Below are 27,254 nucleotides of genomic sequence, written 5' to 3' on the forward strand. Positions count from 1 at the left end.
AAGTATTGGGGGGGAATACATATATTTTAAAAGAATTGACAAGATTCTGCAGATCTCTTCCCTTAATTGAAGTGCCGTTCTCTGTCTGGCAGAAGAGCCCCTTGTGTCTGCAGTAGGTTTGTGGTGCTGGAGGAAAACACAGCTACTAGCAGAATGAAGCCACAGGATTCAACCCAACAGACATTCTAAAAAGAATTGAGACCTTTCTAAATAGAATTCCTGAAGGTGATGTTTTTAAATTTACCTTTTTTTTGCAGTTTGGAAAGTGCCTTGTCTGCGACAGCAACAATTTCCTGAGGTGCAAGAAAAAATTAATCAGACATACATTCAGGAATACAACGAGTATTAGATTGGGGAGGAGAGGGGGAGGCCATCCGCAGAGTTCTCCCCCCCCCATCCTTAAAACACAAGTTTTGATCTCAGCAGAATGTATGGATTATGCAGTGCCCTCATAGGCAGGAAAGGACTGTCTGTTGAAGTTTCAGCAATCACTGATGTTTTTGCTTACCAAACTGGACGTAAACCGGTTCTTCATTTCTGTCAGCATCTCTCTGATGTTCTGAGAGACCATCTCCACCACAATTTCCTCTGTCAGTCAAAGAAATGGGGGGAATCTCTCTTCAGCACAGACTATTTATTTATTACGTATTTAGGAAAGAGCAAGAAATGTATCCAAAAGTGGTAACAAACACAAATGGCCTCTGAGACACACTTCTGAGCCCAGCCTATGCACAGTCAGAATATTTAGGTCACCCTAAGAACAGGGGCCTCTTGTGGCGCAGAGTGGTAAGGCAGCCGTCTGAAAGCTTTGCCCATGAGGCTGGGAGTTCAATCCCAGCAGCCAGCTCAAGGTCGACTCAGCCTTCCATCCTTCCGAGGTCGGTAAAATGAGTACCCAGCTTGCTGGGGGGTAAACGGTAATGACTGGGGAAGGCACTGGCAAACCACCCCGTATTGAGTCTGCCATGAAAACGCTAGAGGGCGTCACCCCAAGGGTCAGACATGACCCGGTGCTTGCACAGGGGATACCTTTACCTTTAAGAACAATGGTTTTAAGCCCTAGTCGTGGTAGGAAATAGAGGCACTGTAAGCCGTGGCTTGTCTCAGTAGCCAGAAGATTATTTGGGGCACTGGGTGCCTTCTTCGCCCTCCCATATCAAAAAGAACTTCAGCTGCCAGCTGCTCTGACCTCGGCCAGGAGAAGGGAAAGAAAAGGGCACTTTGGGTTCCATCACTGGCCAGAGGAATGCCAGCCGTTGGAAAGGTCTACCCCATTGAACCAAGCCATCTTAGCCTGGCCCAGTTTTCTCAATTCTGTCTGACCAACCTCCTTCCTCAAGCTGTTCACTCCTCTTATCTTTTGGTGTATCTCGTCTGCCTCGGTGTTGAGCTTGAAATCCAAGAGCACCTTAGAAACCCACAAATAAGTGGCTGAGAGCTGATGTCATATCTGACTAAGGAAGCTCTGACCCTTGGAAGCTCCCTCAGTTGCTGTTGAACTCAAATCCATCCAAACCAAGCTTGCTGAATTGTTGGGGGGGGGGTACAATAATGTTTCCAGCTCTGGGAGACTACTTGGCCCAGGCAGATCTGGGTCAGCAGCTGCCTCTGGAGTGCCCCTGACGCGGACCGACTGAGGGCGTGAATTGGACCAACTTTGAGATTGCCCCAGGAGGGGCCCAATTCCATGAAGAATGGGGATTTAGAAACTGAGTGCAAATTACAGGTTTTTGGGCCCTAATTCATCATGCGGAAGCAGCCTGAATGTCTCTTGCCTGGCAGCAAGCTAATGTTAGGGTCTCCTGGCTATCTTACAAACATCTGTTCCCTCTTAATAAAACAGTAAGGGGTGTTGGGATGGGCTGTGTCCGTGATCAAAACTCCCGGATTAGCCCCTTGGCCCCAGACTGACAAGCGGTGGGGCCAATCGGAAGGCAAAGCGCCTTCCGATTGGGCCCTCACTGGGACAGACCAGAGTTCCAGGTCAATCTGGAGACATTGCTGCCAGTCTGCTCCTGACCACCGCAGGGAGAGGAGGTCAGTAGGGCTGCCAAGGGGGATGAAAACAGAGGCTTGGACAGGGTGTGCCAGCCTTTTTCACCCCAAGGCTGTCCTGTCACATCCAACTGTAAATTGCCTCAGAACACTCACAGCTGGCAGGAGGCTGGTGAGTGCACTCCCTCCCCCTCCCTTCAGGCCTGCTGCAAAGGAGCCCCTGACAGGCCCTGACTGAGGGTAGGGAGGTGTTTCCAAGAGCAACGCAGGGGAGCCTGAGGGCATTCCTTTTGAGGGGGGGAGCTTTCCCCTTCTGCCAAAGAGTTGGCTGACAGGAGACCACAGAAAAGCCCCTTCTCATTTAAAATACTGCTCTGGCCGGGGGTTAGCCGCAGCCAAGCCATGTGTCTTTCTTCTTTGCAACTCTGCATATTTGAGGCTACTGCACAGCATTATTCTGCAGATGAAACTGGTTCTTTTGTCTCCTGTTTCATCTGCACAAGCCTGTTCCAACCACTGGGTTGGAAATATTCCTGGAGATTTGGAGGTGGGACTTCAAAATCGTACAATGCCTCAGAGTCCAGCCTTCAAAAGAGCCATTTTTGCCTGCAGTTGGGAGGGAGTGGTGCAGGTGTGTCCCTCCTGGGCTATGGGCTATGGCCAGCCCTTACCAGCAACTGTTTGTATTCTGGGGCAGTGGTCCCCAACCTTTATGAGGCTGGGGACCGGCAGGGCATCGGACCAAGCCCGCGGGGACCGCGCCCGCGCGGGCCACGCCCACGCACCGAGCTGCGCCCGCGGGCTGTGCCCGCGGGCCATGCCCGCGCACCGGGCCGCACCCGTGGGCCACGCCCACGGATCGGCCCGAGCGGGCGCGGCCCACATGGGCGCAGCCCGGCCCTGATTCCCTCTCCCCGCCCCGCAGTAAGAAGCTTCCCGGGCCGCAAGCTTGCGGCCTGGGAAGTTTTTTACTGCGGGGGGGGGGGCGGGGAGAGGGAGCCGCGGCCCGGCGCCATGGCCTTTGCGGCCCGGTGCGCGGGAAACACCTCCCCTTCCTGACAGTATCTCAAGTGGAGAGGTCACTGCAATGGCATGCAGCAAAGAAAGGCAATCTTTGAGGCCCGAAAGCCTACAGTAATCTGGGTCTGATGGATGCCCTCTTCTAGGACATGACAGGATGGCTTTTACATTTTGAATGAGTTGCACCAGCTGTATTTCAGCCTCCCTTTCAAGCCCCATGCACATTTGTCATCGGAGGTGGCTAAGGAACCTCTTCGTTCTGGGGTCTATATTTCTGATATACTCAATCTCTCAAAATTTGGAGTAAAATTTCCTTCTGCTGCAACGTGGTCCTGAGGCAGGTCACTATTATGAGTACTTTTCAGGGTGGCCAGGCTGGGGTTTCAAGTGGTGGGGGAATCAAAATCCCAACTCTCCTGATTTACCAAAGTTGAACATTTCGTCAATCAGCACACACAGGTCTTCCACCACTTCAGGGTCTTCACGGTGAAGCTGGTAGCACTCCTTGAGCACGGTCATGCCACTGCCCTTTTCATCGGTGACAATGAATCGGAAACCAGACAGTTCTGGAAAGAGGGAGACACTGCTGAGTGGAAGCTTCTCTGGAAGCTTTTCTGGAATCTTGGGTTGGCTTACAAAATATAATAAACAGATAAAATTATCAATTGAATGACTTCGTCCTCCCTATTTTTCTCCTTTCTCTCGTTTTTCCCCTCCCGTTCTGGGGTTCCCCTTCCCCACCAAAACTAGGTAACTTCATAAACAAAATGGTCTGATGGTGAACAGGCAACGGGGTGGGCAGTGGGGTATTTACTATTCATTTTACTGTTTTTCTTGATGTTTCTGTTTTATATTGTAAACTCTCTCGAGCCTGTTTGTGTGGAGGGGCAATATAGAAACTTAATTATAAATCAATTACATTTAAAGCCCGTTGTACTTGTAAATACAACGGGCGCTAGAAAGGGTGGATGGGGGAGTGTCTTGCCTGGTAGTGGGTTTGTGGCAGGGGTATTGTAGGGTTTTTGGCAGAAGGGATGCGGGAGGTTTAGGAAAGTATAGAGATAGTAGGCCGGCCTTTCCGCTGGTCTTAGAAGCACACCCTGGGCCTCTTCAAGGCCCCGTGTGTGATTCTAGGCCCAGTGGGAAGGCCTCCTCCCCCCCACCCCCCAGCAGCGGTGTGGCCTTCCTGCTGGGCCTAGAAGCACACCACTTCTGGGCCCAGGGGGAAGGCCTCCCTCTGTACTCACACTGTTGCGCCTGGCTGGAACTCTGGCCTGTCCTGGTGAGGGCCCGCCCACTCTCCGCCCACTTAGCCCTTAACCAGTTATTTATACCGCTCCCCGAGTGGTTTAAAGATAAGCAAATCTTCAAGCTGGCTTTAATGTCCCTCTGCACAAAGCTGAAAGTTGGAAGGAGAGGTCTCTGTCTTCTGGGAGAGGGTGCTCAGTCACCAGGCAGGCTTAGTGTGATTTAAATAAAACACTTGTTTGTGTTAACAAGGCCAGCCTCCACAGCTCAAGCCACTGATGCATGCTGCCAACCTCTCCCGGACCCACAGTTACCATGTGCAAAACCTTGCGTGATGTACAGAGATCCTTCTGAGGCATGGAGTAAGTGCAGTGACTATATCCCTGGTTGCTTTTCCACCTTTAAGCGCCTGTCTGTTTCCAGCTATTACCAGAAGTCCTCAAAAGGCTTGCCAACGCCAGGCAAGCATTCTTCACCAGCACTGGCCTTTCGGGGTGCAGCCGGAGAGCATTCAGCAGAAGCAGGGAATACGGCTCATACTTCGCTTCATCCACACAGTCTGGAAGGCAAAAATCGCAAGTTTCCAGTGGAATAAAATCTGTTTGTTTGTTTTTTTACAACCTTGCAACAACTGTACCATTTTTGAAAGAAAAGGAAGAAAAATTGGAGCATTTTATGCAATCATTACAATGCCTAGAGAAAGGAAGTGTGTGACAATAGCTCAAACGGGAAAATTTTTCAAAATTTATGTTTCTTGGATGTTTAACTCCAGTTCATCTCTGGAAGGGGATGAATTCACCTTTTGCTTAAATTCCCTGGGAACAATCACATCCTGGAGGAATGCATGTAGAACGGTTTCTTTCCTGGGAAAATTTTTCTATATCAGAGGAGGCCATTATGAACCTTCAGCTCTCTGTGCCTTTATGGCCAAGGTTATTACACAGTTGCTATATGGCTCCTGGTTATGTTCATATGTCAACTTTTAGACCCTTTGAAATAATTAAGGTCAAATTCCTGACAGCCATACTTGAGGTCTGCCTGTGGTCCTCCAGATGTCCATGGGCTACAATGCTCAGCATTTGCTGGCAGGGGCTCATGGGAATTGTAGTCCATGGACATCTGGAGGACCACAGGAAGACTACCCCTGCTTTAGGCTTGATCCTGCGTTGAGCAGAGGGCTGGACTGAATGGCCTGGATGGCCCCTTCCAACTCTATGGCACCAAGATTCTAAAAGCCCTGAGGAAGACTGGAGGAATGGCAACCTTCCTTTCTTCTTGCAGCCCTTGAATCTGAAGCCTCAGACAGTTGCCAGATTCTGTGCAGTTGCTAGAGTCTAGAACGGGTCAAACTGCGGCCCTCCAGCCAGAGTTTGCTGGCAGGGGCTCATGGGAATTGTAGTCCATGGACATCTGGAGGGCCGCAGTTTGATTACCCCTGGTCTAGAATCATAGAATCATAGAGCTGAAACTACCCACGGTGACCCCAATTTCATGCCCAAGTGATCCCTCCATCAAAAATCTCCAGAATTCAGCCTGGCCTAGAAGAAATTCACATACCCATAATGGCAATTAACAATTCCCTGGGTCTGCAAGGTAGGGCCACAAGAGACAAACACTGGCACATCCCTTCCTGCCCACCCACTCCCCATATGCCTAAGTTCATAAAATCAGGATTTCTGTGAGATGACTATCTAGCCTATGCTTAAAAACTTCTAAAGAAGGAGACCTCGCCACCTGTTCCACTGAGGATCCACTCTAAGGAACTTCTTCCGGATGTTTAGGTGAAAATTCTTTTGAATTACAGTATTTGCTGGCGTATAAGACTACTTTTCCCCCCTGAAAAACATGCCTCCAAGTGGGGGGGTCATCCTATATGCCGGGTGCACTTCAGTTGGGATAGACATAGCTCCCCATAGTGGCCCATAGTTCTGTAATGTAATGTAACAAACTCTATATTTTGAGTGGAAATGTTGGGGGGTCGTCTTATACGCCGTCAAATACGGTAATTTCAACCCATTAGTTCTGGTCCGACCCGCTGGGGCAACAGAAAACAACTCTGCCCCATCTTCTATATGACAGCCCCTCAAGTATTTGAAGATGGTTATCATATCACCTCTTAGTTGCCTTCTCTTCAGGCTAAACAGACCAAGCTCCCTCAACCTTTCCTCATATGACTTAGTTTCCAACCCCCTCATCATCTTCTTAGCCCTCCTCTGGACACACTCCAGTTTCTCTACATCTTAAGTTGTGGTGCCCAAAGCTGAACACAGGACTCCAAGTGAGGCTTAGCCAGAGTGGAGTAAACATCACATGTGGATGGGTAACATCACATCACATAATCTGGACATTATACTTCTTTTAATACAGCACAAAATCACGGAGAACTTTCTGCATCCCCCCCCCCCCCACACACACACACAGGAGATTCCTTTCTACTTGAACTGATCTATGCTTCCACTGTAGCTTTCTTGAATATTTCAGGAGGCTGCAGATGGTGTGCTTTAGAGCAGGCTCTCTCAACCAGGGTCTGGAGGGGAGGGGATGGGAAAGGGAGGGGTCCCAGGTGAGAATGTACACAACTATGCTTCCAACCATATTCTGCACAATCACTCCAATTCTGGGATTTCTTGAAGCCTGAAAAATGTTTCAGGGCTTTCCCAACAGCAAAAATGTTGAGAAAGGCTGCTCTAGAGTTTGCCTGGGGCTTTTGAGCTTAAGTGTGATCCTTCACAATCTGTGTGGATGTCCAGCACTACAAGGTTACATTAGTCGTGGGGGCAACATGTCCTGTTTTTTCTGCCATCATCAGCCTTCTTAGAAAAGGACTTTTTCGTATAGCCAGGTTGCCTAGGAAAACAACAGGGCATGAAAAATACCAGCCATAGGTGAAATTCTTCCTCTGCAGCTGGATAATAAAAACTCACCATGCAGGGCCAGAGCCCAGAAAGCACAGCATGCGGATTCTGCCACATCTCCAGATTGAAGGTGCATGTGGAGGATTGTAGAGACAATCTCAATAGCACATTTCAGTGGGATTTCAGACACATCAGTTACTAAATCAATGGAGAAAGAAAAACAAGTTGTCTGGGGAAAATGCATGTTGACTACATTATTTACATCTTGTTCCCTTCCAAATGACCTAGGCAAACTTAAAAAAGCAAAATTATTTTATTAAAGTTCTGCCCAGTTTGAGCAAATCATGGTTTTACTTTGCATACTAATGAAAAAAATGGATTGCCAAGTTTGTTTCTGTTCTTTTTTGTGCCGTTGTTTGGTCTCTTCTTATTGGTCAGTTTCAGACATGAAAGGCTTTTTGAAATTGTGAGGAGAGATTCTTAAAGCCGCTTTCACTTCTCCCCACATTCATCTTTGTCTAAGCTCCAATTATGCTTTTGAAAATCTGATGTTTTTAAAATGGCTGAACCATGTTTTCAAAAGCAATAACTGTAAACTAAACTGACATAGCCAATTTTCTGAGGAAAAATTTGTGCCCATAGCAAGATTTGAACCAACAATCTCCTGATCTTCAGGCTAAAGCCTTGCCAAGCTGAGCAATAGTGTATGCAGAAATCTAGGGTACATAAACAGCATACAAAGGATTCCCTCATTTTTTTTTTAACAAAAACAAAATCAGGACTTTGACTAGCCAGGCAGTGATGCTTCACTAGAGTCGTTCCTTTAAAAAAAAGGAAGTAATTGAGTAGATGGAAGGAGAAAGGCAGACGGCAGCCCTTGGGGGGGCTGGCAGCATTTCTGAACGCCCTGCTGTGTGATTAACATGTTGGAAGGAATGGGGGGGGGGGAGACTGGAGGAAATTGAGGCACCACATGAAAGGCTTGTCTATAGTTCTGACACTAACGATGAACCCCAATTATCACTAGACTTAAGATGGGATTTAAAAAAATAAATGCTTAAACAGTACTGGAAACCAAAAATCCAGCAACAAGCAGATTCTCGCCCATTATGTGGAAACACATTCCACATAATGGGCACCGTGGCGGCTGGTAACACATGGACCTGAGCCCTGCTCACTGCGCCACCACCTCCGCCACCTGTCTTTCAAGATTGTTCCTGCTCTCCTGAGGACGAGACTAGCTGTGGAAGACTGGCAGCAGCAGAAGCGCAGCAGGTGGAGCTCAGTGCCGGGCCTTGCCAGTTCCTGCCACCTGTCTTCTGAGGCTGTCCCTGAACTCCTGGCAGCTGAAATGGACAGCAGCACACCAGGCAGGGCTCAGTGCCAGGCCTAGCCAGTCACCATCTACCGGGGCGCTTGCTGGAGCAGGACAATGGATGTCATGTCTGTAGTCATATCAGTTTCAGGGGGTGTGCCAGTAGATGTGTTTCCACAACAATGAAGGGGGAAGAACCTTCTAAGATGGCCACCCTGTGAGGAGAGAATGCGAGGTATTTTGTGAGCAGCTTGAGAAAATATCCAAGCGGCAGGACCTTGTCATCATGGGTGACTTCAATTTCCCAAGAGTTGGTGGATGAGGTGAAGGAGGTGGGGACCCTAGGGGGAAGTGACCATGTCCTCATAGAATTCCTTTTGAGATGGGGAGCCAAGGAAGCTTGTAGCCAGACGTGGATGTTGGATTTTCGTAGGGCAAACTTTAATAAACTCAGAGACATGATGAGTGTCATACCATGGACGAGAATGCTGGAAGGGAAGGGAGCATGTGAAGGGTGGGCGCTACTCAAACAGGAGCTATTGCATGCTCAATCAATGACTATCCCAGAAAGACGAAAACACTGCAGGAGCTCTAAGAAGCCTATTTGGATGAACAGAGAACTTCAAGAGGAACTAAGAAAGAAAAGGGAAATGTTCAGGAAATGGAGGGAAGGACAGAGCTCTAAAGAAGAGTACCTAGAGGTTACTAGGCACTGTAGATCAATCATCAGAAAGGCCAAAGCTGAGAGTGAGCTAAGATTGGCCAGGGAAGCCCATTGTAACAAGAAAAGATTTTTCAGTTATGTGAGGAGCAAACGTAAAGTAAAGGAGGCAATAGGCCCACTGTTGGGTGCGGATGGACAAACTCTAACGGAAGATGCAGAGAAAGCAGAAAGGCTTAGTGCCTATTTTACATCTGTTTTTTCCCACAGGTCAAAGTGTTTAGGCACATCTAGAGATGGCCATAGCCAAAGGACAGTGTCTGGGTGGCAGGTTAACATGGATAGAGAGGTTGTCGAGAGGCATTTAGCTGCACTGGATGAGTTCAAATCCCCTGGTCCGGATGAAATGCACCCGAGAGTACTCAAAGAACTTTCCAGAGAACTTGCACAGCCCTTGTCCATCATCTTCGGAACCTCTTTAAGGACTGGAGATGTCCTGGAGGACTGGAAGAGAGCAAATGTTATTCCGATCTTCAAAAAAGGGAGGAAGGATGACCCGGGAAACTACAGACCAGTGAGTCTGACCTCTGTTGTGGGGAAGATAATGGAGCAGATATTAAAGGGAGCGATCTGCAAACATCTGGAGGACAATTTGGTGATCCAAGGAAGTCAGCATGGATTTGTCTCCAACAAGTCCTGCCAGACCAACCTGGTTTCCTTTTTTGACCAAGTAACAGGTTTGCTGGATCGGGGAAATTCGGTTGATGTCATTTACTTGGATTTTAGTAAAGCTTTTGACAAGGTTCCCCATGATGTTCTGATGGATAAATTGAAGGACTGTAATCTGGATTTTCAGATAGTCAGGTGGATAGGGAATTGGTTAGAGAACCGCACTCAAAGAGTTATTGTCAATGGTGTTTCATCAGACTGGAGAGAGGTGAGTAGTGGGGTATCTCAGGGCTCGGTGCTCGGCCCGGTACTTTTTAACATATTTATTAATGATCTAGATGAGGGGGTGGAGGGACTACTCATCAAGTTTGCAGATGACACCAAATTGGGAGGACTGGCAAATACTCCGGAAGATAGAGACAGAGTTCAACGAGATCTGAACACAATGGAAAAATGGGCAAATGAGAACAAGATGCAATTTAATAAAGATAAGTGTAAAGTTCTGCATCTGGGTCAGAAAAATGAAAAGCATGCCTACTGGATGGGGGATACGCTTCTAGGTAACACTGTGTGTGAATGAGACCTTGGGGTACTTGTGGATTGTAAACTAAACATGAGCAGGCAGTGTGATGCAGTGGTAAAAAAGGCAAATGCCATTTTGGGCTGTATCAACAGAGGCATCACATCAAAATCACAAGATGTCATAGTCCCATTGTATACGGCACTGGTCAGACCACACTTGGAGTACTGTGTGCAGTTCTGGAGGCCACTTCAAGAAGGACGTTGATAAAATTGAAAAGGTACTGAGGAGAGCGACGAAGATGATCTGGGGCCAAGGGACCAAGCCCTATGAAGATAGGTTGAGGGAATGTTCAGCTTGGAGAAAAGGAGGTTGAGAGGGGACATGATAGCCCTCTTTAAGTATTTGAAAGGTTGTCACTTGGAGGAGGGCAGGATGCTGTTTCTGCTGGCTGCAGAGGAGAGGACACGCAGTAATGGGTTTAAACTTCAAGTACAACGATATAGGCTAGATATCAGGAAAAAGTTTTTCACAGTCAGAGTAGTTCAGCAGTGGAATAGGCTGCCTAAGGAGGTGGTGAGCTCCCCCTCACTGGCAGTCTTCAAGCAAAGGTTGGATACACACTTTTCTTGGATGCTTTAGGATGCTTAGGGCTGATCCTGCGTTGAGCAGGGGGTTGGACTAGATGGCCTGTGTGGCCCCTTCCAACTCTATGATTCTATGTATTACTAATTCTTGTGAACCATGAGATCAATTTTAAATGGATGGACCATTTAAAATAAACAAAACAAAACGTGATTTAGGAAAGAGCATGCCCCACGGCTCTATCATTTTCTTTTTCTTTCCTATATTCTAGATACATATTCTAGATAGCTCCCTGTCTCTACTCTTGTCTTTCTCAACCAGGGTTTTGTGTAGCTCTTGAAGGGTTTCACCAATTGGGTAGGAATTATTTTTATATTTTTTTAAATTATAAAAAAATGATCAATGATATCACCATATACGGTCATGTCCCTCCCCATACAAATCCTTGCTGACCAAGGCTCATCAGAGGTGGTGGCAAATGGAGTCCACAGATGTAAGTACTCTCATTTTAATTTAACTGTGTGTGTATGGGGGGACAGAGTGTCACAGGCCTGCTCCGGCCTTGTTTCTGCAGGCTCCGTTTGGTGAAAAAGAGCAAATTGTGGTAGCCAGCCCAGAGTACAAGCATGGTTCAGTTCACAAATCATCTGAATATATTTCTGTGCTATCACTTCCTGTGCTATGGGAGTGGCCTGCTCATGTCACACCCAGTGGGAGTATCTGGGTGATGTCAGGAAGGTATGGTCTACTGATAACACTTCCAGGGTTTCTTGAAGCCTAAAGAATGTTTCAGTAGTTTCCCAATGGTAAAAAGGTTGAGAAAGTACTGAGACATGACCTGGCATCTCCCCTCCCTTGAGTATTCTCAAACTGTGATTCCAAGAATGGTCAAGTTATGAGCAGAGACACTGTCTGCAGCAGCTCTGAGGTGGGATGGGTGGAAGTCTGCTAATGTGAAGCCAACTCTTCTGCATACCATTTGCCACCAAGCTCCAGATGATTCCGCAGCAAGCAAGGCTGATGTCTTTGTGGTGGGCACAATTGCTCAGAACGGTCAGGACTTCTGAGAGGAGCCCTGCTTTCCTCAGGGCTTCCGCAGCAATGTCTGGTAAGCAATGGAAAGATTATATTTATTTATTTTATTTCTTAAATTTATATTTATATACTGCCCTCCCCTTAGACTCAGGTGGTTTACATAGAATTTAGCAGACAGGGAACAGTACAGTTAATTTAGTAATTGTAAACAATACAATATAATACAAAAATCTTTAATGGCATCCAAGGTATAAAACAGCATACAAAATAATTAAATGACACAGATCTATAAAACAATAAAAAATTGCAGATGACAAGATAATAGTAGTTACAAAAGTGTCAAAATCAGTGACATTTACTACTTTGTCCTGTGGGCCATAACTATAAATAAAAACTTGGCTGACAGTTCAGTGGTCTCCAAGCATTTATGGACTAGCAGCAAATTAAGAGATCTTACATCTGCAACATTAAAAGGTAAAGGTAAAGGTATCCCCTGTGCAAGCACTGGGTCATGTCTGACCCTTGGGGTGACACCCTCTAGCGTTTTCATGGCAGACTCAATACGGGGTGGTTTGCCAGTGCCTTCCCCAGTCATGACCATTTACCCCCCAGCAAGCAAGCTGGGTACTCATTTTACCAACCTCGGAAGGATGGAAGGCTGAGTCAACCTTGAGCCGACTGCTGGGATTGAACTCCTTACCACTCTGTGCCACGAGAGGTCTGCAACATTAGTGGAAGGTAAAAGCGGGGAAATCAGATCATGACATCACATCATAAAATAATATGGCAAATTGACACAGCAAATTCTTTCTTTATGGGGAGTTCTCCTATACCTGCCTTCAACCACTGCAGAGGGAAATACATTTAGTCTAGATAACATAAACGCTCTGTGAGACAAGGGTATTATTATTATTATATTATACTTCGTAGTTAAACAGTAACAATACAGTGATGACAATAGAACAGTATAGTAGAACAGTGGAATCGTAGAAAAATGGTAAGAAAAGTAATTTAACTACAGCATACTGACGGCCCTGTGCGTTGGACAAATCGGTGGTTTTCATGGGAGGAAGGCTCAGGGGCAAAAGGATTTGTTCAGATTGACCTCAATCAAATGCCTGTTGGAGGAGCTGTCTTTTGCAGGCCTCTTTTGCAGGAATTGTTCAAGTTCCGTTAGGGCCCTGATCTCCTCTGGGACCTCATTCCACCAGGTTGGGGTCAGGATGGAGAATGCTTTGGCCCTGACTGAGGTCAAGTGAGCTTCCTTGGGGCCAGGGATCATCAGGCAGTTGGAGGTAGTGGAGTGTAAAGCTCTTTGAGGAGTTTAGGCAGAAAGGCAGTCCCTCGGGTACACTGGGTGATTTGCAGAAGCCCAGTCTAGAGGTGACTGTCACGTGGATCACTGTAGTTGGTATTCCATGGCCATGTAGGATGATAGTAGTTTGGCTTGGTGAAGGTGATAGAATGGCAGCTGCCCTACTTTCATGACCTGAACCTCCATTGAGAGGGAGGCATTGAGAATCAAGCCCAGGTTCCTGGAAGAGCGAGCCACTGATAGCTGCACTTCATCCAGGTTGGCAAGCCATGCTTCCTTGCTTGGACTCTTCCTGTACAGCCACAGGGCCTCCGTCTTTGAAGGGGTGAGCTTCAGGCGACTCTGCTTGAGCCACCTCACCACTGCTTCCAGGCAGCTGGCTAATGCTTCTGGGGGAGAATCAGGGCAGTCTTCCATCAGGGGGAAGAGCTGGGTGTCATCAGCAGATTGGTGACAAACTAGCCCAAACTCCCGTACCAGTTGAGCAAGAGGACACATAAAGATGTTGAATAGGATTGGAGAGAGAACTGCTCCCTGAGGGACTCCACATGTAAGCTGGTTGTGGCTTGAAGAATTCTCTCCTATTGCTACCCTCTGTCCATGATCCCAGTGGCTTATATAGGCTCATAGAGGTATACAAGGATCGCTGCCTTGTTGTGGGAAGGGGGCTTGCGTAGCTCAGTGAAGCTATGAACTATGTCGTGCAGGGCCACCCAAGACGGACAGGTCATAGCTGATAAAAGGTGATCCACTGGAGAAGGAAATGGCAAACCACTCCAGTATCTTTACCATGAAAACTCTATGGACAGTTCCAAAAGGCAAAACGATATGACGCCGGAAGATGAGCCCCTCAGGTCGGAAGGTGTCCAATATGCTACTGGGGATGAGCAGACGGCTAGTACGAGTAGCGCCAGAATGAATGAAGCAACTGGGCCAAAGCCGAAAGGACTCTCAGTTGTGGAGGGAACTGGTAGCGAAAAGACAGTCCGATGCTGTAAATATTTTTATTCCATAGGAACCTGGAACGTCAGATCCATGAATCAAGGCGAGCTGGACGTGGTCAAACAAGAGATGACAAGACTGAACATCGACATTTTAGGAATCAGTGAACTAAAATGTCCAGGAATGTGTGAATTTAATTCAGATGACCATCAGGTATACTACTGTGGGCAAGAATCTCTCAGAAGAAATGGAGTAGCCTTCATAATCAATAAAAGAGTAGGAAAAACAGTCTTGGGATACAATCCCCAAAATGACAGAATGATCTCAGTTCGAATCCAAGGCAAACCATTCAACATCACAGTAATCCAGGTCTATGCCCCAACCACTGCTGCTGAAGAGGATGAAGTTGACCAGTTCTATGAAGCCCTACAACACCTTCTAGAAGCAACGCCAAAAAATGATGTGCTTATCATCATGGGGGATTGGAATGCTAAAGTAGGAAACCAAAAGATAACCGGGATAACAGGCAAGTTTGGCCTTGGAGTACAAAATGAAGCACAGCAGAGGCTGGTAGAATTTTGTCAAGAGAATACAATGGTCATAGCAAACACTCTTTTCCAACAACCCAAGAGGAGACTCTACACATGGACATCACCAGACGGTCAACACAGAGATCAGATTGACTATGTGCTCTGCAGCCAAAGATGGAGAAATTTTATACAGACAGTAAAAACAAGACCAGGAGCCTATTGTGGTTCAGATCATCAGCTTCTTGTTGCAAAATTTAGGCTCAAATTGAAGAAAGTAGGGAAAAGCACTAGGCCACTCAGGTATGAACTAAATCATATCCCTAACGAATATACAGTAGAGGTGAAAAATAGATTTAAGGAATTAGATCTGATAGACAGAGTGCCTGAAGAACTATGGACAGCGGTTCACAACATTTTATAAGAGGTACAAACTAAAACCATCCCAAAGAAAAAGAAATGCAAGAAATCAAAATGGCTGTCTGAGGAAGCTTTACAAATAGCTGAGGAGAAAAGGGAGGTGAAAAGCAAGGGAGAAAGAAAAAGATACACCCAACTGAATGCTGAATTCCACAGAAAAGCTAGAAGAGATAAGAATGCCTTCTTAAACGAGCAGTGCAAACAAATAGAAGAAAACAATAGAATGGGGAGGACCAGATATCTTTTCAAGAAAATTGGAGATATGAAGAGAACATTTCATGCAAAGATGGGTATGATAAGGGACCAAGATGGCAGGGACCTAACAGAAGCAAAAGAGATTTTTAAAAGGTGGCAAAATTATACAGAAGAACTATACAAGAGTGAGCTTAACATCCCTGATAACCAAGATGGGGTAGTCACTGACCTGGAGCAAGACATCCTGGAATGTGAAGTCAAATGGGCCTTAGGAATTCTGAGCAACAATAAAGCTAGTGGATGTGACAGTATTGCAGTTGAACTATTCAAAATCTTAAAAGACGATGCATTAAAAGTGCTACACTCGATATGCCAGCAAATTTAGAAAACTCAACAGTGGCCACAGGATGGGAAAAGGTCAGTTTACATTCCAATCCCAAAGAAGGGCAATGCCAAAGAATGTTCAAACTACCGCACCATTGCACTCATTTCTCATGCTAGCAAAGTTATGCTCAAAATCCTACAAGCTAGGCTCCAGCAATATGTGGACCGAGAACTTCCAGAAGTACAGGCAGGATTTCGAAGAGGCAGAGGAACTAGAGATCAAATTGCCAACATATACTGGATCATGGAGAAAGCTAGGGAGTTCCAGAAGAACATCTGCTTCTGCTTCATTGACTATGCTAAAGCCTTTGATTGTGTGGAGCACAACAAATTGTGGCAAGTTCTTAAAGAGATGAGAATACCAGATCATCTTATTTGTCTCTTGAGAAACCTATATGCAGGTCAAGAAGCAACAGTGAGAACCGGGCATGGAATCACCGATTGGTTCAAAATTGAGAAAGGAGTTTGACAAGGCTGTATACTGTCGCCTTACCTATTTAACTTGTATGCGGAGCACATCATGAGAAAGGCGGGGTTAGATGAGTCACAAATTGGGATCAAGATTGCAGGGAGATATATCAACAACCTCAGATATGCAGATGATACCACACTAATGGCAGAAAGCGAAGAGGAATTAAAGAGCCTTGATGCGAGTGAAGGAGGAGAAAACGAAGATCATGGCATCCGGCCCTCTCAATTCCTCGCAAACATATGGGAAAGAAATGAAGATAGTGACAGATTTTATTTTCCTGGGCTCCAAGATCACTGCAGATGGGGACTGCAGCAAAGAAATTAAAAGACGCTTGCTCCTGGGGAGGAAAGCTATGGCAAATCTAGAAAGCATCCTAAAAAGCAGAGACATCACCCTGCCAACAAAAGTGCATCTAGTCAAGGCTATGGTCTTCCCAGTTGCAATGTATGGCTGTGAAAGTTGGACCATAAGGAAGGCCGAGCGTCAAAGAATTGAAGCTTTGGAACTCTGGTGCTGGAGAAGACTCTTGTGAGTCCCTTGGACTGCAAGGCAAACAAGTCCTAGAGGAGATCAGCCCTGACTGCTCCTTACAAGGTCAGATCCTGAAGATGAAACTCAAATACTTTGGCCACCTCATGAGAAGGAAGGACTCCCTGGAGAAGAGCTTAATCCTGGGAGCGATTGAGGGCAAAAGAAGAAGGGGACGACAGAGAATGAGGTGGCTGGATGGAGTCACTGAAGCAGTTGGTGCAAACCTAAATGGACTTCAAGGAATGGTAGAGGACAGGAAGGCCTGGAGGATCATTGTCCATGGGGTCACGATGGGTCGGACATGACTTTGCCCCTAACAGCAAGAGACGTAAACAATTGGTAAATCATGAACTGAACCTAAAAACTTATGGGCCAGAAGATTAGGCATTCTTACAGGGAGCCCTAATACAAAATAAGATGATGTGTGTGCACCCAAATTTTTCAGGGACTTCCCATTTTTCTCGTCCAGTTACATTTTTGATTTGCTAGTACTCAACAGCAACAGTCAATGACTGATTTTCAACCTGAGGTCCTCTTTTGTATTGTGGAAGGTCTAAAAGGCTTTCCCCACTGATGGGTGCACTTCCATGTGAATGGAAACAAAGTGCAGAGCTCTTGAGGTGGCCACCTACTGGCTGACCCCCATTAAGGTGCCCTCCCAGCAGCAACCAGAGGCCCTTTGTGGAACCGGCACCTTGATAGATGAATGGGATTAAAGTTTGGTTTTAGCTAGAGATAACCCAACTGTTATTTGGAAACCACCCTGAGCCAAGAGGAGAGGCAGGTTATAAATGTTTTAAATAAATAAAACATTCAAGAGACAATTCGCCACTTTATTTGCCAGGGCTTTTAATGGTGTTTAAATTGCAGCTATCCTTGGAGGGAAAGGAGGACCTAGAGTTTTCTTCTTTTGGTTTTGATGTTTCAATTGTGATATGTAAGTGATCTTGAGTCCCAAGGATATGAATCTTACAATTTTACAATAAATCAACCTGCTCTTCTCCATGCCCCCCCCCTCCGCATATGGGAGTGAGCCACCAACACACATAAAAAGAGAACTCTGATGGAGACTCTGACACTGTTCATACCGGCAAGATGCTAATGAAAGAGACAACAGCTAGGTAGGAAGGAAAAAGTGCCAGCCTTCCTTGCCTGGGTGGTGGGGGACTGCTGCTAACTGCATTAGAGCTGACTAGAAATTAAGCCCGCTGTGAAGGGAAATACAGCAGGCGCTAGTGCGTGGGGAGGAAGAATGTAGCGAAGGAAGGTAGAATAGGGGAGAAGGAGTGGAAGGGAGAAAGGAGGGGAAGAGGATTTTGCAGGGATGGATAGAAGGGAGAAGAACAGGAAGGGATCAAGAAAGTAAGAGAGGAAGCAAGTGAGAGGGAGAGACAGAGAGAGAAGAAGGAGATGGAGAAAGAGAGGAAGGAAAGAAGGAAGGAAGGAAAGAAAGAAGGCAGGCAGGAAGGTAGATAGAATGGGATGGGAGAGAGGGATATGTGAAGAGGCAAGTGGGAGGGAGATGACTGTGTGTGTGTGTGTACGTGCGTTTGTGTGGGTAGAGCTGGGTCCGAAGGGGAGGGTTAAGGGAGAGGTGAGGTGGGGAGGGCAGGGCAGGGGAAAGAGCAGGGTATGTGTGTGTGTGGCGCGGGCTTCTGCAGGAGCCAGGGGCATCTGGGGCCCAGCAGAAGCCTAAGAAGGACGGCGGCGGGCGGCGGAGGCTTCTGCCGGGCCCAGGAGCTCCCTCGTGGTGTCCAGGACGGAGAAGCTGGAGAGCTTCTGCCGGGCCCAGGCGCTCCTCTCCTGGCCTGGAGAAAATTCACCTACCATTCCATAGTGATGATCAGCAATTCCCTGAGTATGCAAGGAAGGGCCACAAGAGACAAACACTGGCACATCCTTTCCTGCCCACCCATTTGCATCATCTACTGGCAGCAAAGACCTTGTCCCCAGCTAGGGACACCAATAAGTGGCTGATAACAGGCACTGGATAAAAGTGCCGTTGCGGCATCTTCACATAATCAAAGAGTTAGAAGGTCATCTAGTCCAACCCATGCACAATGCAAGCACTCACAACTATCTGCATACCCACAGTAACCCCAATAACATGCCCAAGTGATCCTTTGTCAAAGACAGACAGACTAACATTGCTTCTGGGTTAATAGAAAGCTTTATTGTTAGCAGCTCAGAACACTTCAACGATCATTGTCGATTCTGATCAATACATAGACAGCAAACACTTTTAAGGGTTCTCTCCCACCCAAACTCGCATCATTCCCAGGGAGTGAAATCCCCCCTCCCACAGGTGCCATCCTGGGTGCCCTTCCAGGCCCTCGCCAGGCTCTCCTTTCCTGATAACAAAGTACAGAGAAATATTTGTAACAACAAAGCACAGCATGAGCGGACAAGCAGGGCAGTGTCAAATAGCTCAGGGTTATAAAAAGGGTTATAAAAGATTCTTCAAACAGCACACATCAAACCAAGATGGAGTCTCTCAGGTCAATCACAAATCATGGCAGAGATCGGAAGGGCTGATCCTGACAATCTTCCACCAAAAATCTCCAGAATCCAGCCTGGCCTGGAGGGAATTCAACTACAAATAGCAACAATTTGCATTTTCCTCAGTATGCAAGGAAGGGCCACAAGAGACAAACACTGAGACATCCCTTCCTGCCCACCCATTCACAATCTGCCTAAGTTCATAAAATATGCATTTCTGTCAGATGACTATCTAGCCTCTGCTTAAAAACTTCCAAAGAAGAACTCGCCACCTTCTGAGGAAGCTTGTTCCACTGAGGAACTGCTTTAAGTGCCAGGAACTTCTTCCAGATGTTTAGCCGAAAATTCTTTGAAATTAATTTCAACCCATTGGTTCTGGCCCGAACCTCTGGGGCAACAGAAAACAACTCTGCTCCATCTTCTATAAAACAGCACTTCAAGTACCTGAAGATAATTATCATATCACATGTCACCTTCTCTCCAGGCTAAATAGACCTATACCCCTCAACTTTTCCTCATACAGCTTGGTCTCCAAACCCCCTCACCATCTTCATAGCCCTCCTCTGGACTTTCAGGATTGTAGAATCTCTGTCATAAATTAGCCTGAGTTCCTCCATGTCAGTTATATTGCTTGGCGCCTGGTTGCCCCAGGTCCTGTATTCTTGCTAACCATAAAAGTGAATAGTTTGTTGTTGTAACCTTATCACATGTTGCGGCCTCTCGGCTGAGCCTGGATTTGTTATCACCTAGTCAAGGCCATGAGAATGTATTTCTGTTTTAATTACACATGTGTCTTTTCTCTTGCTCCCCTCCCTTGGGAACTGTCAAGTTTTGAGCGGGAGAATTGTATTGATAAGCTGAAGCAAATCTGTACTCTAGTCAGATTTGACTTCTCAGTCCTAGAGCGTGTAGTACTTCTCAATAAAGCTTTCTTTAATTAAGAAGCCTGTTGTGAGTTCTCTTCATGTTTGACATTAAGTCAAATCTCACAACCCCTTTCGCCTGCCAACATGCAGGACGAAGGCAATATCTATACTGAACAGGGAGAGGGCCTGGATTGGGACCTCTCTCAGAGTGACGGGGCCGGTGTGGGTCCGTACAGCTCGGGCATGATCAGAGCCTTGGGAGAGGCGACTCCGGGTCATGCAGAGTTCCTGGAAAAGCACATCACCGAACGCAGGTGTCTGTCAAAGTACGACCACCTGACGGGGGATGAGCAGTGGCCGGATCAACTGGGGATGCCTAGCTACGGGTTGGAGTCCACCTTGGAGGTGCGCGACTTGCAGCATAAACTGGACAAGGTGACCAATTGGCTGCAGGATGTCTCGGGCCGGTTGGATCCGGAAGAGCAGCGCGAAGCGCGGCGCCTGCTGCGCGAGTTGCACGGAGACTCTCGCGAATCCAGCAGTCGGAGGCTGGGGGATCTTCCCACCCTGCGGGAGCGCGAGGAGGTGGTGATGCAGGCGGCCGCCGAGGCCGAAGCCGCCGCCTTGGCCGAGGCGAGGGCAGCAGCGCAGCGGCAGGAGGAAGAAGAAGCCGGTCTTGGTGGGGCCGGGGCTGGTGGTGGAGCAGGAGCCGCCGAAGGTGCCGGGGCGGCGGACGGAGTGGCGGCTGATGCGGACGGAGCGGATGCGGCGGCGGCGCGGGCAGCGGCAGCGGCGGCGGTGCGAGCGGCGGCGGCGCGAGCGGCGGTGGCGCGAGCGGCGGCGGCGCGAGTAGTGGCGGCGGCGCGAGCAGCGGCAGGAGCAGGTCGAGGTTTGGGCCGTGGAGCGAGAGCCCCGATGGATTGGGGACCGGGACGGCTGCCTCCCCATCTCAGGGGAGTGGAAATGCGGAGCACCTACAAGTTTAAAGCTAAATTCTCGGGGGATCCATCAACCTTCCCTTCGTTCCTGGTGCATCTCCAAGCCTACATGATGGACATGGGTTTCACCTTTAAAGATGATGCCGAGCGCGTTCGTTTTGTGGGGGAATGCCTGGAAGGGAAGGCAGCGAAATGGTTCATGGACCTCTATCGTTACAACCTGAGAGCCGTCCGTAATTACAATCACTTCCTGAGAACCATGCGCCAGATGTACGTGGAACCGTTCGAGAAGGAGACGGCGGAGAAGAAACTCAAGTCCCTGAAGCAAGGGAAAATGACGGAGGCCGAATATGCCAGGGAATTCAAGGAGCTTTCCTCAGCCGTGCCGGATTGGACTGAGCCCCAGAGAGTGCACGCGTTCGTGGGGGGACTCTCTGGGGATTTGTCCAGCAAGTGCCTCCTCCTGGAAGACCCACTTATGGTGGCAGGATGGGTGCAGTTGGCAGGAGAGATGGAGAGCCGCCTGGAAAGGGCGGATGAATATCAAGGAGTTGCCGGCAAGACGGGGACGAAGACTTCTACCCCCAAGAAAGTCAAGCCAAATGCGAGACTGGAGCCGAGCAAGCGCACCCGGCGCATGGAAAAGGGACTGTGTTTGGGTTGCGGTCAGGCTGGCCACTTCCTTGCACAATGCCCAACCAAGACGTCGCCCAGCGCCAAGTCAACGGGAGGAACCCCAGCCAAAGCGCCCACTACTAAGAAAACGGCCCCGAAGAAAAGTGCCAAGTCTTTGCTGGCTCCAGCTGGGGCCACGACTGTGGTGGAGGAATCAGAGGAGAGCAGCGGCCAGGACGAAGAAGTTCAATCGGAGGAGCAGTCGGGAAACGAAGACGGTCTGCTGTAAAGGCGCCCCGCCAGCAGGCCTCCGGCAGGGGCAAACGCGTGGTGAGTGACTCCCCCCCTGATTCTTTTGCCCGCAACCCTCACAGAGCCCAATTCTGGACGAAAAGTGGGGGTTCGTTGCATTGTGGACTCAGGGTGTACCAAAACCCTAGTAAGCCCAGCGCTAGCCGAGACTTTGGGGGTGGGAAAGGTGCCTTTGGGGGAGCCCCTACCCATTACCCAACTGGATGGGAAATGTGCTCCAGGGGGGGAGGCTACGGTGAAAACGCTCCCGATGGACTTGGACGTTGAGAAACATTGGGAGCAAATTCAACCCCTAGTAGCACCCCACTCCGCTTTCCCATGCGTTCTAGGTTTGGACTGGTTGAGGGAGCATGACCCCACGGTGAAGTGGAAAAAGGGAACAGTGAAGTTTTCCTCGCCCAGTTACAAGCGGCATGTGCGGCCCCAACTCGCTCAAAACGGCAGGGCCGTGGCCGCAGTAGGGACCGCCGGGGGGGCGGCCATCCCTTGGGAATATCGAGACTTTGCTGATGTGTTCGCAGAGGCTGAATGCGACCAACTTCCCCCCCACCGTAAAACAGACTGTGCCATCGAGCTAAAGAAAGGGGAGCCCCTTCCCAAAGCCAAACTTTATTCTATGAGCCCGAGAGAAATGAAAGAACTTAGGGAGTTCTTGGACAAAAACTTAGCCCGGGGAGTTATCAGACCCGCGACTTCGCCCTTGGCGGCCCCGGTCCTTTTTGTGAAAAAGAAAGACGGGTCCTTGCGCCTCTGCACGGACTACAGAGGGCTGAACGCCGTTTCCACCTGTAATGCTTACCCGCTGCCTTTGATTAAGGACTTGCTGGGACATTTGGGGAGGGCTCGGATTTTTACAAAACTGGATTTGAGAGAAGCCTATTACCGGGTCCAAATAAAGAAGGGGCATGAGTATTTGACTGCTTTTAACACCCCCTTGGGCCAATTTGAGTACACTGTCATGCCGTTCGGCCTCGCCGGCGCTCCGGGCGTGTTCATGAACATGATTAATGAAATTATGCATGATTTATTGTATCAGGGGGTGTTGGTGTACATTGATGATATTTTGGTGTATTCTGAAGATGTGGGCAAGCACGCCAAATTAGTCCGCGAAGTGCTCCGCCGACTGCGGAAGCACCATTTGTTTGCTAAACTTTCAAAGTGTGAATTCCACCGGGATGCGGTGGAATTTCTAGGCTTCCGGGTTTCTCAAGCGGGGATCGAAATGGACCCGGGCAAGGTGCGTGACTTGCTGGCATGGGAACCACCCTGGACGCGAAGGCAACTCCAAAGTTTCTTAGGATTTGCAAACTTTTACAGAACGTTTATCCCTAGTTTTGCCAAGGTGGCATTGCCTCTCACTGACTTGTTAAAAACAAAGGAGGGGGGAAAAGCGGCAAGTCGACCAGGCGCCCCACTCCAGTGGACCCCCCGGTGTCAGGAAGCCTTTGAGAATTTGAAGCTTCTGTTTACATCTGAGCCCGTGTTGGCCCATGCTGACCCGGCTAAGCAATTCACCGTGCAAGTAGATTCTTCGGATGTAGCAATGGGGGCCGTGATCCTACAAGAGGGGGAGGATGGGAAGCTACACCCATTAGCCTATTTGTCTAAGAAGTTTTCCGGAGCAGAACGCAACTGGGCAATTTGGGAAAAAGAGGCAGCTGCAGTAAAGTTGGCCCTAGCCACATGGAGACATTGGTTGGAAGGGTCCGCCGTCCCGTTTGTAGTTTGGACAGACCATAAAAACCTCCAAGCACTCAAGCAGCCCCGCTCACTCTCTGCCAAGCAAATGCAGTGGGCGGAGTTTTTCTCTCGTTTCAACTTTACTCTTAAGCATCTGCCAGGCAAAATGAACTTTTGGGCGGATGCTCTATCCCGCTTGCCCCAGTACAACAGTACCATTGGTGGACACAGTTTTCACTCCCGCCCAACTGGGGATGGCCGCAGTGACGCGCAGTCAAACAAAGAAGGGAAACCCGATTCCTGGTGGGTGGGTTCAGAAGGAGGTGTTACAGGACTCTGAGTTTGCTTCCCTCCGCCCTAACCTAACCGATAAGGGGGGCCTGTTTTTTAAGGGGGAGCGTCTCTACGTCCCAGCGGCAGCGCGCGGGGACGTTTTAAAACTTTGCCATGATGCAAAAACCGCAGGGCATTTTGGTTTCGTGAAAACTCTGCACCTGGTCAGGAGACATTATTGGTGGCCAACGTTGCGGAGCAATGTGGAGAAGTACGTGCAAGGCTGCCCCACCTGTCTGGTTTCCAAACCCTCTGGAGGGAAAAGACGGGGGTTGCTGCAGCCCCTGCCCACCCCCGCCCGTCCTTGGTCCGATGTCACCATGGATTTTATCACGGACTTGCCTCCCAGCCAGGGCAAGTCGGTGGTCTGGGTGGTGGTAGATGCATTCTCCAAGCAAGCCCATTTTATTCCTTGCGCTGGCTTGCCCTCAGCGGCCAAACTGGCCTCCATGTTCGTGACCCACATAATCCGCCTACATGGGATCCCTAGGCGTCTGCTCACGGATCGGGGCCCCCAGTTCGTTGTCAAGTTCTGGTGGGAGCTCCTGAGGTTGCTGGGAGTGGAACAAGCCTTGACATCAAGCTACCACCCTGAATCCAACGGCCAGACTGAAAGGGTGAACCAGATTCTTGAACAGTACCTGCGCTGTTTTATTAACCACCAACAAAACGATTGGGTTGCCCTCTTGCCTCTAGCTGAGTTTGCCTATAACAATGGGGTGCATTCCTCCACGGGAGTGTCACCTTTTAAAGCGGTGTATGGGACAGATTTAGTGGCTGCACCCACCTGGGATCTAATTTCCACCGAGGCCCCTGAAGTCACCAAATGGGCTGCAACGATTAGTGCTGGTTGGCCTGACATTGTCTCTAGCCTCGAGGAGGCAAAACAGGCTTACAAAACCCAGGGAGACAAAAAACGTGCACCAGCGCCCGTGTGGAAAGTGGGTGATCTCGTGTACCTGTCCACAAAGAATCTACGCTGTCAGCAAAAGTCTAAGAAGTTGGGTCCTAAATACGTGGGACCTTTTCCAATTGTGAAACTGATCAATGCTATGACTGTAGAATTGTGTTTGCCTAAAACTTACAGGAATGTACATCCGGTTTTTCATTCCAGCCTGCTGCGGCGAGCCCCTGTGCCTGATGTGTGGCACCCTCCGCTCTCAACACCTGTACCGGTCTACATTGATAAAGACACTCACTACGAAGTCAACCAAATCTTGGACTCTCGTGTGCACAAGGGTCACCTCCAATATTTAGTGGATTGGAAGGATTTCCCCTCAGGAGAAAGGGAGTGGGTGGAGGCAGAAAATGTAAAGGCACCTCGCCTCCTCCGGGCTTTCCACCGCGCATTCCCTGATTGCCCTCGTCCAGTGGATGCGGGCTAGGGTGGGGGAGGTATATTTTAGTGCGGAGGGATGTCAGGTTTGTAGAATCTCTGTCATAAATTAGCCTGAGTTCCTCCATGTCAGTTATATTGCTTGGCGCCTGGTTGCCCCAGGTCCTGTATTCTTGCTAACCATAAAAGTGAATAGTTTGTTGTTGTAACCTTATCACATGTTGCGGCCTCTCGGCTGAGCCTGGATTTGTTATCACCTAGTCAAGGCCATGAGAATGTATTTCTGTTTTAATTACACATGTGTCTTTTCTCTTGCTCCCCTCCCTTGGGAACTGTCAAGTTTTGAGCGGGAGAATTGTATTGATAAGCTGAAGCAAATCTGTACTCTAGTCAGATTTGACTTCTCAGTCCTAGAGCGTGTAGTACTTCTCAATAAAGCTTTCTTTAATTAAGAAGCCTGTTGTGAGTTCTCTTCACGTTTGACATGGACAGGCTCCAGTTTCTCTACATCTTTTTTCAGTTGTGAGTGGGCAGGAAGGAATGTGCCAATGTTTGTTTCTTGTGGCCCTTCCTTGCATGCCCAGGGATTTTCTGATCACCACTATGGCCCATTATGCACGGAGTGGAAGGTCCACATTCGGGGTGGAATGGCAGTGGCTAAAATCACCAATTATGCATGCTGCAGGCGGCAACCAGGCGCAGAGTCAACGTATGCTGCTGAAAAAGCCGCATTAGTGAGATGCGGAAGAAAGTGGAGCTTCCCGGGACCAGGGCGCAACCAGAAGCGGCTTCAGAGTAGCCGCATGCATAATCGGATACTCTGGGTTTTGCCACTGTTGTGTTCCATCCCATGCGTAAGCGGTTTGCTTCACTTCTTCCTCCTCCACGTTCTCCATGCCGCCGTTTCAGCGGCCGTGCATAATAGGCATATGGGATGCTAGGTGAATTCCCTCCAGGCCAGGCTGAATTCTGGAGGATTGTTTTTTTTGGGGGGGGGGGAGGGGGGAGGTATCACTTGAGCATGAAATTGGAGTCACTGTGGGTAGGTAGGTAGTTTTGAGTTCCTGCATTGTGCAAGGGGTTGGACTAGGTGACTCTGGAGGTCCTTTCCAACTCTGTGATTCTATGAGATTGTAGTTCCTGTGCCTCAATAGAAAGGACACCAAGAGGCACCTTCAGAATTCTGATACAATATGGCTACCATAGGAGGCAATGCCAGCCACGTGAAATCTCCTGCCAACCCTCCCTTGCCCTCTGTGACCTTCCAGCCTGCTATTACTAATCACAAAATGCCTGTAAAGATACCAACGCCCTTCTTGGCCAAGTGGGCTTTTTGTTTCCTTCATGGGCTGAGTTCTTGGGAAACAATGATTGGTGGGACAGAAGACAGCAGTGTTCCCTTACCACTACTCGACATCATCATGAATAACGTGCAGATCATCCACAGCAGCCCTTCATTTTTTGCGTAGGCCTTCATAGAAGTCATCAGGCAATGGATTGTGTTTTCACTGGCCAGTATTTCTATATCTGGGGTCTTCCCCACAGCTGTCAGAAGCAGAACAGAGGACAGGAGCTGTCAGATGCCCTGGCTGTTTTCTCATTGCACTATAAATATGCCTGTGAACTGGGCAGCTCTTCCTAAGGGGCATGAGACAGGATCCGGCAACACTGTGTGCTGGAACATCTGCGTCACAAACATGGCAACAAAAGTGCTGGAGGCAGATTGACATTCTGGTGGCAATGGTGCATTATGTACCCCCCCCCCCATCTCAGATGAAGTGTGGCCATTACTCATGACTGAGAGGTGATGAGGACTAACTGAAGTGGCCTTCTGGAGGCCAGTTTCTCAGCCTCCCCCTGCCCAGTCCTCCCTGTATCCAGATGTGAACACAACACTGGCTGATTGCAGGAGTAGGGTCTCAGAAGTGCCTGGAACATTTTGGAAGTGACATACCTGTGGGCTTCAAAGGAGTGTCCCCAAGAGCC

At 48.5% G+C, this 27,254-nt stretch overlaps 1 protein-coding gene across 5 annotated transcripts in view; it reads right to left on the bottom strand.

Annotated features, from left to right (window-relative positions):
• The window catches only part of STKLD1 (serine/threonine kinase like domain containing 1), a 73,357-nt gene that overhangs the window by 135 nt on the left and 45,968 nt on the right, over positions 1-27,254 (bottom strand). For 2 of the 5 annotated variants that reach the window (XM_077306749.1, XM_077306745.1), the window contains 7 exons: positions 26,673-26,813; positions 11,845-11,973; positions 7,188-7,316; positions 4,694-4,822; positions 3,441-3,581; positions 509-588; positions 18-293 (listed from right to left, as the gene is read on the bottom strand). In XM_077306749.1, coding sequence (XP_077162864.1) covers positions 207-293; positions 509-588; positions 3,441-3,581; positions 4,694-4,822; positions 7,188-7,316; positions 11,845-11,973; positions 26,673-26,813 — 836 coding nt within the window. In that variant the 3' untranslated portion in view covers positions 18-206. Of the gene's footprint in view, positions 1-16; positions 294-508; positions 589-3,440; positions 3,582-4,693; positions 4,823-7,187; positions 7,317-11,844; positions 11,974-26,672; positions 26,814-27,254 lie in introns of those variants that run through there. The other 3 variants (XM_077306746.1, XM_077306747.1, XM_077306750.1) reach the window with 3 other exon arrangements.

Source organism: Paroedura picta, chromosome 12 (assembly GCF_049243985.1).
Source record: "Paroedura picta isolate Pp20150507F chromosome 12, Ppicta_v3.0, whole genome shotgun sequence".
Classification (NCBI taxonomy): Eukaryota; Metazoa; Chordata; class Lepidosauria; order Squamata; family Gekkonidae; genus Paroedura; species Paroedura picta.